Below are 9,199 nucleotides of genomic sequence, written 5' to 3'. Positions count from 1 at the left end.
AGAATTCATATTTCCAATCATAAAAATAATTAAAAAAAAATTCTTTTTTTTTGATAATAATAATAATGAATGGGGCAGCAGATTTTTGAAGACTTAGCTCACAAAAATTTATGTGCTGCACGTCTAAGCTAGTTAGGAACAGCCCTACCATCATTTGACATCCAAACAACAAAACAACCTTAGTTTTTAATGCATCAAATTTTTGGACTTTCAAATTCAACAGTATTAAAGTCAATGCATTGCTGTCCCTATCCACCATTGTTTTTTGTATTTATGTTGCTTCATTTTTCCATTATCTTTCTCACCTTTTAAATGGGTACATAAAAGTGGTGGGTTTTGAGTTTTAGAGCAGGCTGAAATTTGGCCATGGCTTGCTTCTTGCTTTGTTCTAAGCCACAACAGAAAAACCCCATCTCAGATTCTGTGGAAAATGTTCAAAAAAAGGAGCTTTTGGGGAATGGTGTCAATGGGGAAGAAGATTTCAGCTCTGATAACTCCAAAGCTTTGTCTCAAAATGGAAACAGAGTAATGGTGGTTGTGGATTGGAGTGTTGAGGCTAAACAAGCTTTGGAATGGACACTCTCTCATGCTGTTCAGAACAATGATACCATTGTTCTTGTTCATGTTCTTAAAAGTTTGAAGCTTCAACGTGAGAGTTTCAGAGATTTGTTTTGTTTTTCTTTTAGCAGAAGAGAAGATGGGTTGAGATGCAAATGATTGTTTTTGTTTCTTTTTGTAGGTTTTGAGTTTGGTAACAAGGTGAATTACATAAAGGCCCATAAGCTTCTCTTTTCTATGAGAAATATGTGCCTAAAGACAAGACCTGAGGTAACTTCACGTTAATGCTATGTTTTTTTTTTTTTTTTTTTAATATTATGGTGTTCAAGCCAACTTATGCGCACCTTGACTAATCTCACTAAATAACCAGTTTGACCCTATTATATTTGGGTAGGTACAAGTAGAGGTAGCATTGCTGGAAGGGAAAGAAAGAGGTCCAATAATTGTAAAGGAAGCAAAGAAACATAAACTTTCACTTTTGGTACTTGGCCAAAGAAAGAGGCCGATTCTCCGGCGTCTATTGAACAGATGGGCAACAAGACGCAATCGGAGGAGGAGGAAGAAGAAGACTTGTCGAGCAACAGCAGAGTATTGCATACAGAACTCATCTTGTATGACCATTGCAGTAAGGAAGAAGAGCAAACAGATTGGAGGATATTTGATCACAACCAAAAGTCACAAGAACTTTTGGCTCTTGGCTTGATCTTTTATCTTTCTTTCTTTTCCTTTTTGTGTAACATAGTTTCTCACCTTTTTAGGGTTACAAAGTGAATACAATGGTTAGACCTTCAAACTTGGACTTGCTATACCATAAAGTGGTTGGATGTTGCTACATTTATAGGTAAAGTTAGGATTTTCTCACAGGAATCAACAACAAAAGATTCTGAAATTGTAGTTTCTATCCTATAAAGAGTTATAAAAAGATCCTGCTGTAATTCTATTGTTCAAGCACATATATTTGTTAGTAGAAATCCATAGCAGAGATTTATGAAAGTTAGTCAGCCCTCCTTCGAATAAAAGGACCAGTACAAATCGGTAACCTCATTAAGCTAGGTTACGGTCTCACGATAATTCATCTGACTTTGACGTGTATCAAAATAAAAGATGGTAGAGAAACTGTCAAATATAGGTTGGACTCCCAGATAAATCCTTCCATTTGAATTTTCAACTTGAAGTCATAAATTACATAAAACAACCAACAAATGTAGATGTATTTATCGATTATACACAGACAATGCCTTACATCTTCCTTTTAATCCCCCAGATATGCGTCAGGTTCAATTTAGAAGTTGAACCAGGAAAAAGTGTAGGTCCCACTTTCAGTCATTTTGAGGCTATTCGATGCTGTCCTCCAAAGGAATAACCATGTCTACATGCAATTTGGTGCAATTGATCGTAGCCTGCAAGAACGCCAGCCCCTGCAACACCAACAAGCATATTGGCCGTGACTCCTCGAAAAAGAGCAGCAATGCCCTCATGGCGAATGATCTCAGAAAATGCATGCAAACCGCTACGGTACTTCAGGGTTTGTCCAGATGTAAGCATCATTCTTCGTCGTAGTGTGTCGAAAGGATAAGCACATACCCCAGAAAAGGTTGTAATACTCCACCCCAATAAGAAACTAGCAAAAAAGTTCCCCTGCATAAAACAACATTCCGCAATCTTTCAAAGGACAGGTATAAAGAAAGGAAAGCAAAGAAATTGAAGATATCTATGCTTAATAGCTTATGACAAGAAGATAGTGTATTTCTCTAACAAGCAGGTCCCAAGACTATCATTTGCTGTTGTAAGTTATACTAATATGTATGTTGAACTGAATAGAGAATACTTCAGTTGTTGCCTATTTCATAGATGTGGTCAAATTTTATGTTATAGCTTGAAGTAATTTCCATATATCTTCCAGTAAAAGTACAAGTTGAATGTCTACCTAGAAGGAAAAAAAAAAAAAACTAATTGATCTACTGAACAGAATAGATCCTTACCTCAAACTGTCCAACCAGAACAAGAGGCTTCAAAGTGTCGTAAATCCCAAAATACATGCCCCTGTACAGAGTAATTCCCACAATCGAAACGCTAAATCCTCGGTATAGACCAACAATTCCATCACTTGACAATGTTTTTCTGTAGACATCCAATATCCCTTTAAACTGGCGCTGACTGTTACTGCCACCGTCCTTTGCATCAGTGCCAAGCCGAGTGCGTGCATAATCCAAATGATACAGAAACAAAGATGTAGTTGCTCCTGCAGCACTTCCTGAAGCAACATTTCCAGCAAACCACTTGATGTACCCATCCTTCTCTTTCGACCGCCCAAATTTCGTTTTGAAGTAACCTTTGAACGCAAAGTTGAAAGCCTATGGGCAATTCAAATTCTCTTCTGTAAAAGCATTTGGAGATAGTAACATAAATTTAAAGCTTTGGTAGGTTATCCCAAAAAAACAAATAAACTAAAAGTTTAAACATAAAATCAAATAATTCTCAATCAATGCATTAGAATCTTGAACATTCTCCAAGATGACATCAATTAGAATGCATCAAACATATTAAACCTTCATTTCATGAGGATTAATAAGATGTTAATTAATTCCTGAATCTGTGGTATCAATGAAATTCATGATTTCATCCAAATGCTAATTTAACAGTTCATGGTAATATGGTATTAAATGAAAGTGAATACACAGAACAATCAGTTCACTAGAATCATGAAAGAGGATACTAAACCTTCATTTCATGGGGATTAAGATGTTAATTAGTTCCTGAATCTGTGGTATCAATCAAATTCATGATTTCATCCAAATGCTCATTTAACAATTGAAGATAGTAATATGGTATTAAATGAAAGAGGATACACAGAATAGAACAACCAATAAGGGAAGGGAAGATGCAGAATGATCAAAATGGAAGAAAAAGCAAACCCAGAAAAGAAATAATAAATTGAAATATAAAATTTGGTTGTAAATTAATTAAAAGAAATGAAGAATAGGGTTACCTGAGTAGGGAAATATCGAATAACATTAGCTTGATTTCCCCTCCATAGCGAGAAAAGGCCTTCTTCTCTTAAAACTGTTCTGAAACAGTGATGAATGCCGAGATATGGGTTCTTAAGATGCCCTCTCTTAATCATTTCTCCCTGATTCTGCAACAAAAGCTTGACTCTCTCAATGGGTGCGGCTGCAGTTTTGGCTACAATCGCCGCAACTCCACCCATCACAAAATCCGCCGAAAATTTCTCGGATTTTGTCGCCATGATTCTCTCGACGAGCTTAACGGCGAGAAAACACAGAGAAGAAGATAGATAGGAAACTTGAAGATAAAAATCCGAGATTGGAAGATAAGAGGAAGAAGAAAAGGAACCTTTTTCTTAAAAAAAAAAAAAAAAAGCCTTTTTGGAAGAAAAAACAGAACTGCTGGTGGTGTCTGCAAGCCTGCAACAACAAAGGAAGAGGGAGAAAACAGATTTTTCTTTAATATTTTTTATTAATTTCAATTCCATTAAAACAAAATAGTAATTCCATTTATTGGATTCAAAACAAAATAGAATTTTCAAAATCATTCTCAACCTTTAAAATCAAAAGTTAATTTTTTAAAAAGAAAAGAAGAAAATCTAACAATTTAATTTTTTTTTTAAAAAAAAAAACACCTTGAGTTTTTCTTCCTCCAAAATTAGGAGGATAAAATAGTAAAAAATTAGTTTAAATACTATTCATCCTTATATTTTTCGTTTTGATTCATTTTAATTTCTACTCTTTTAAACGGTTCATTTTGGTTCTACTTTCAATGGATGGTTATTTTGATCTCTATATTTTTATAATGTTCATTTTAATCATTATATTTTCAAATAAAGTGAGATTATTTCAATAATCAAAATAAATCGAATTTATCGGTACAAGAACTAAAAATAAAGACTAAAATGAATCAAAATTTAAAATATAAAGACTAAAATGAACCAAAACAATATTTAAACCTAAAAATTTATACTTTCTTTTCTTTTCTAGCAGTATCCAAACAAAAAAATATATTTTTTAAGTAATTTTAAATCAATTTGGCTCCAGCAGTTATAAAAAATTGAAATAACTTCCTTCTTTAAAATTTTTAGAATTTGAAATTATTTCTATTCAAATTATTATCAACACCAAACAAAGCAAAACCTTTTTTTTTCTTTATTTATTTATTATTATTTTTCTTTTTTAAATAAACAAATTAATTCCATTTTGGCGGTTTTGGTTTTAGCCACTAATCTTCACAAATTTCTCCATTTTAAGCATATGTTTAGCAATATAACTAACTAATTATAAGTCTTACAATTGGAATTATAACAGTAACTTTCCCCATGATTCAATCACTCCATTTCTAATTCAAATCTTACTTTTCTCTCATTTCTCCCAACAAAACTTTGTTATAACTTATTGTAGAAACACCAAAATGTCCATTCCATGGACAATCAAATGGAGACTTAGAGATTGGGCTTTTTGCTTCTTAGCTTCCACATTTCCTTTAGGTATGACCCTTTTTTCCTATACCACTTTTACTTCTCTTCTTATGTTCATAGTAAGTTTTTGTTTTATCTTCAACAGATAATGAACCAAACAGATACTTCACTTCAACACCATCATCTCCGATGCCAATAACAAACATCGTTTTCGACACGAAGAGTAGTACCTCGAGAGGTAGAGAGAATACCAAGAAGATGTCGAGACAGAGAAAGCGCTCATCGCCACAAGCTAAAGATGTTCTTGTCAAAAACAAGATGGTGACAAGGACGACGGATGATTCGAGTTGGCCACAGTTTGAAGATGAAGACTACATTGTCTTCTGTTTCAAAGAAGATGGAGCATTTGATGTTATAAAGAATGGGAATAATTCAGAGACTTCTTCCCATTGCATTGATTTGGTTTCTACAAGTTCAAGACCAGTTAGTAGGAAGGTTTTATATACAACTTGATATTTTTTATTGTCTATCATATTATATGATTCTAAATTAAAGATTTAAAAAAAAAAAAAAAATACCTCGCACTCTTTACAGCTTAATTATAGTGAAGACGATAAAGCAGCCAAAAGATACAACAATGGAGGTCACATCAGATCAGGCCAAAAGGTACATAATCTTTTACTATTCATTTATCTTTCCATGATCACAAATGTGAAGATTTACTGTTGGCTTTATTATGAGATGAGCTATAGGAGGATGAAGAGGAAGAAATAGAGAATATTTACAAGGATAAAGAAGAGAACAGAATGGCAAATCACATTGATGTGATCAATGACAATCCGATTGAGGAAGTGCCTACCGAATCAAGCGACTCGAATCATTCAGATGTCAGCAATGGATCCTTCGCGTTTCCTGTGTAAGTATTCTCTCGATAATATTAATGATATAAAGGAAAGAGATTCAAGATTATAGATGAATTCTAATTCTTGGTGAGACAATGTAGGTTGGGATGGGAATGGAGTGGAAGCCCTGTGCAAATGCCAAAATCAAAAGGTTTGCGGCTGAGAAAGCACAAGGCGCGGTGTGCAGGATTTCAGTACTGTTGTAAATTCTGAAACAGAAACTGAAATTAGGATTTCATTTATCTCAATGTCATTCAAATCACAAACGAGATTCAGACTTTGTTTCGAATGACGAAGAAGCATCTTCTGTTATTTAGTGTTCAAGAGTCTTGAAATACCATGTAATCCATTCTTTAGTTAGAGATGAGAACACCTGAGATGAAAATCATTCTTCCTTTCTTTATACTATACACAAATCAACAGAAGTTCTTCCAAAGTACGGTTTGTTTTGATCAAACAAGTCTAGATGTGCATCTGAAAATGAGAGAGATGTGTTCAATAATTGCAGAACAAAACGTCCCTCTGGCACACAACCAACCATGGCGCATTTCCATTAAACACGAACATGGGGAAGGTTAGATACAACATACATACAAAATGAAACAAATGTTCCAATTTGCGCATTCTACAAATAAATAACTCAGGCAACCCTATAGAGAACACTATCGTATCGTGTAGCACCGAGCGCGATTGATGCTTCTAATGAATGTTTGAAACTTATGTTCTGAAAACAAATGATTGAAGATGTGATCTTGCAGTTGCAGCAGCAGCAATAGATTCTTCATCTTGCCTTGCCTTTGCAGTAGCAACAGCAGCTACATAAGCTTTTCTTGCTTCTTCCATTTTCTTCATTTCCGCATCATCCAAATCATCCTGCATGACAAAAGATAATAGTCTCAAACTAAGTCATAAACGTTATTTTGTGAAAAAGTATCAACATGATATGCTACAAACTTTCCAGTGTATGGGAACCATAGAAACAGGCTGCTACAAACTTAAATATAGAAAAGAATATCATAATGTGCTCACAATGTAAGGACAGCTCTCAGGGAGATACAGTGAAAGACTATAATCTTTGAGACGATCATTGCAATCATTCTTTGTCAAGCCTTCAAGTAACAGCATAAATGATGAAACATCTCCTTGCGAGGACTTTAGCTCTTCTTGAAGTTCTTCTACTTTTGTATTTGATGTCTTTACCTCCCACTGTATCTTCTCCAAGGCAGCTTGTTTATCTGCAAGCTTAATCTGCATATGAAAAAAATTATTATTATTATGTAATGGTTTAAACAGTAGTTAGTCATCCATCTTCGTTACATAACCGGAATATTTACAACTGGAAAACTAGTAGGCATCCGGTAATGGAAATATTTTCAAGATGGTGGGCTTCATCAATCAACTTACGTTACTTCCTCAATAGAACAGACCAAATGAAAACTATTTCAATAAACAAAATGCAATTTATAGTAACCTTTGCATCTGAAAGTTGGGAATGAATAGACTTTATCATAGAATCCTTCTCTGCAGACTGGAGACTCAAAGCATCAAGTTTTGCATAAACATTGTTCATCTGGTCCTTCGACATTTCTGCTGATTTTAGAAGTTCATCCTTTTCAAGCAATTTCTTTTGCAGATCTTCAACTTGTTCTCTCAATGTGATTAGCTCTTCTTTGTCCTTTTCAGAGACCAAAGAACTTGAGGAGAACATCGAAAAGCCATCGGTATCTGCATTATTATCAACATTATGACCCTGTTCCTTGTCTCCATGATCCTTTTTCTTCTTGGGTGGAATGGATTGGCCATTATTTCTACCTTTCTGTTCAATCTTCAGGAGTAAAAAGTTAAACTATTAAAGAATGCACAAAACGTTAAAGAGACAATTGCACCATAAAACAAACTGAAATTAGGCTATTGGCAACAAAATAAGTAGAAATTCAAAGGTCAAAGGACTCTGCGCTTAAATTAACAGAAATCATCACAAACATGAAACAATTCGGTAAACTCTTCATTCCTTGAAATCAAACCGCTATATATACCACCCAATGAATTCTTAAAATCAGAGATAAAGGGTATATAAGAACACCAAATTGTATAAAAGTTTAAAGTACTTACTTTCCTGTGTGATGATTCTCTAGAAGGTGTCTTAGTATAAATCATTGAACCCCGCTTCGTGAATGAACTACTCGCTTTCCGATCCTAAAACCAAAAAAAAATACCCATAATCAATAAACATCAAAAACCAAAAAAGAAAGCAAGAAGAGAGAAATGAAACGAAGTATTTCGAATTTAAGAAGAAATCACAAAGGAACAGAATTGAATTACATTTTCAACAATTAAACCTTCATCGAATACAGAAACATTCAATGGATGAATTAATTTCTTTCCAAACTTTGCCCCAGTTCCCATCTCAGAAAATAAACAACTCCAGCCTTTCGCATCCCATGAGTAGAATTTATAGAAAGCTAAAAATAGTACGATTTTAAAAATCAAATTTCCCTCGATCACGAGACTCACGGCACTACCCCTCCCCTCTAGTACCCTTAGTACCCTATAACAAAATTAAGAAAACCCCCATTATTCCCTACCATCAAAAGAGTTAAAAAGAGAGGAATTACAATAAGAGACTGAACGAGGGGTACGATGGCGACGAGATTGTTGAAGAGTTCACGATCGACATTGCCATTAGCGGCGGCAGTAGCAGTAGTTGCTGAAGTTGAAATAGATGCGTTAGTGAGTGATGAGTGAGTGAGGCGGCGAGCCGGGGAGGAGTTGTGGTCGCCGGAAAGCCATGAATTCTGGTCGCCGAAAGCAGAATCGTCTTGCAAATCGACGAAATGTTGGGGGTCAAACATGGTGGAGAAGATGAAATGTTGTGAAATTTTAGGGAAGAATTTTGAAGGAAAAGAAAGGAAAGCAAGAGAGTAAAGAAGGAAACGAAATTGGATAGTCGTTTGGGACCAATTTTGAATTTCGTTTTCTTTTAGGATCATTAACGTAAATGCGAAATAAATATTCTTTTACCAAAATGCCCTTGTAGATCTCTATTAACCACAACAATACCCTCTATTTTTCTTTTTTGTTTAATATTAAAATTAGAGTTCAATTAGGGTTATAAAGTTTTTAGTCTTATGTCTATTTTAGTCCAACTCTAAATATAGGATGTGCTATTTGGTCTCTGTATTTTAAAATTTTAAAAATAATAATTAACAAGTCAGTACAGTTTTAACTTTTGCTTTAGCCTTAGTTCATTTTTAAAAAAATTTAAAAATTAAATCTATAAACACAACTTTTCCATCTATTAGTTTCTATA

General features: G+C 34.3%; 4 protein-coding genes across 4 annotated transcripts; 2 read left to right on the top strand and 2 right to left on the bottom strand.

Annotated features, from left to right (window-relative positions):
- The first annotated feature begins 277 nt into the window (after positions 1 to 277).
- Positions 278 to 1,529, top strand: LOC120082458 (uncharacterized). Its single transcript, XM_039037638.2, has 3 exons — positions 278 to 649; positions 740 to 828; positions 953 to 1,529. Exons 1-3 carry the CDS (start codon positions 367 to 369, stop codon positions 1,259 to 1,261), a joined length of 681 nt encoding a protein of 226 aa, XP_038893566.1. The 5' UTR covers positions 278 to 366; the 3' UTR covers positions 1,262 to 1,529.
- A 155-nt stretch (positions 1,530 to 1,684) lies between these two features.
- ER-ANT1 (endoplasmic reticulum-adenine nucleotide transporter 1) lies at positions 1,685 to 4,056 on the bottom strand. The gene is made up of 3 exons (XM_039037637.2): positions 3,548 to 4,056; positions 2,541 to 2,912; positions 1,685 to 2,196 (listed from the first exon to the last, which is right to left on the bottom strand). The coding sequence occupies exons 1-3, from the start codon at positions 3,803 to 3,805 to the stop codon at positions 1,882 to 1,884; spliced, it is 945 nt and encodes a 314-aa protein (XP_038893565.1). The 5' UTR covers positions 3,806 to 4,056; the 3' UTR covers positions 1,685 to 1,881.
- A 1,120-nt stretch (positions 4,057 to 5,176) lies between these two features.
- Positions 5,177 to 6,274, top strand: BASL (breaking of asymmetry in the stomatal lineage). The gene is made up of 4 exons (XM_090316887.1): positions 5,177 to 5,482; positions 5,582 to 5,653; positions 5,740 to 5,903; positions 5,991 to 6,274. The coding sequence occupies exons 1-4, from the start codon at positions 5,177 to 5,179 to the stop codon at positions 6,100 to 6,102; spliced, it is 654 nt and encodes a 217-aa protein (XP_090173013.1). The 3' UTR covers positions 6,103 to 6,274.
- Positions 6,275 to 6,412: 138 nt separating this feature from the next.
- Positions 6,413 to 8,879, bottom strand: MPB2C (movement protein binding protein 2C). The gene is made up of 5 exons (XM_039037924.2): positions 8,505 to 8,879; positions 8,002 to 8,085; positions 7,361 to 7,714; positions 6,919 to 7,137; positions 6,413 to 6,762 (listed from the first exon to the last, which is right to left on the bottom strand). The coding sequence occupies exons 1-5, from the start codon at positions 8,877 to 8,879 to the stop codon at positions 6,607 to 6,609; spliced, it is 1,188 nt and encodes a 395-aa protein (XP_038893852.2). The 3' UTR covers positions 6,413 to 6,606.
- Positions 8,880 to 9,199: the final 320 nt, after the last annotated feature.

Source organism: Benincasa hispida, chromosome 8, assembly GCF_027475165.1.
Source record: "Benincasa hispida cultivar pf3 chromosome 8, pf3_genome.v1.1, whole genome shotgun sequence".
NCBI lineage: Eukaryota > Viridiplantae > Streptophyta > Magnoliopsida > Cucurbitales > Cucurbitaceae > Benincasa > Benincasa hispida.
This window is presented reverse-complemented; position numbering and strand designations above follow the sequence as displayed.

What these genes read in the sequence shown, in the direction of transcription:
- MPB2C (XM_039037924.2), bottom strand. Translation starts at nt 8,879, where the DNA reads ATGATCCTAAAAGAAAACGAAATTCAAAATTGGTCCCAAACGACTATC. An exon ending in CCCTCGTTCAGTCTCTTATT is followed by an intron (nt 8,086 to 8,504) that starts GTAATTCCTCTC and finishes TTTTGGTTTTAG; the next exon opens with GATCGGAAAGCGAGTAGTTC. An exon ending in CCCAACTTTCAGATGCAAAG is followed by an intron (nt 7,138 to 7,360) that starts GTTACTATAAAT and finishes TTTCATATGCAG; the next exon opens with ATTAAGCTTGCAGATAAACA.
- BASL (XM_090316887.1), top strand. Translation starts at nt 5,177, where the DNA reads ATGCCAATAACAAACATCGTTTTCGACACGAAGAGTAGTACCTCGAGA. An exon ending in CAAGACCAGTTAGTAGGAAG is followed by an intron (nt 5,483 to 5,581) that starts GTTTTATATACA and finishes CACTCTTTACAG; the next exon opens with CTTAATTATAGTGAAGACGA. An exon ending in ACATCAGATCAGGCCAAAAG is followed by an intron (nt 5,654 to 5,739) that starts GTACATAATCTT and finishes GATGAGCTATAG; the next exon opens with GAGGATGAAGAGGAAGAAAT.
- ER-ANT1 (XM_039037637.2), bottom strand. Translation starts at nt 3,805, where the DNA reads ATGGCGACAAAATCCGAGAAATTTTCGGCGGATTTTGTGATGGGTGGA. An exon ending in TTCGATATTTCCCTACTCAG is followed by an intron (nt 2,913 to 3,547) that starts GTAACCCTATTC and finishes AATTGCCCATAG; the next exon opens with GCTTTCAACTTTGCGTTCAA. An exon ending in TTCTGGTTGGACAGTTTGAG is followed by an intron (nt 2,197 to 2,540) that starts GTAAGGATCTAT and finishes TGTTTTATGCAG; the next exon opens with GGGAACTTTTTTGCTAGTTT.
- LOC120082458 (XM_039037638.2), top strand. Translation starts at nt 367, where the DNA reads ATGGCTTGCTTCTTGCTTTGTTCTAAGCCACAACAGAAAAACCCCATC. An exon ending in TAAAAGTTTGAAGCTTCAAC is followed by an intron (nt 650 to 739) that starts GTGAGAGTTTCA and finishes TTCTTTTTGTAG; the next exon opens with GTTTTGAGTTTGGTAACAAG. An exon ending in GCCTAAAGACAAGACCTGAG is followed by an intron (nt 829 to 952) that starts GTAACTTCACGT and finishes ATATTTGGGTAG; the next exon opens with GTACAAGTAGAGGTAGCATT.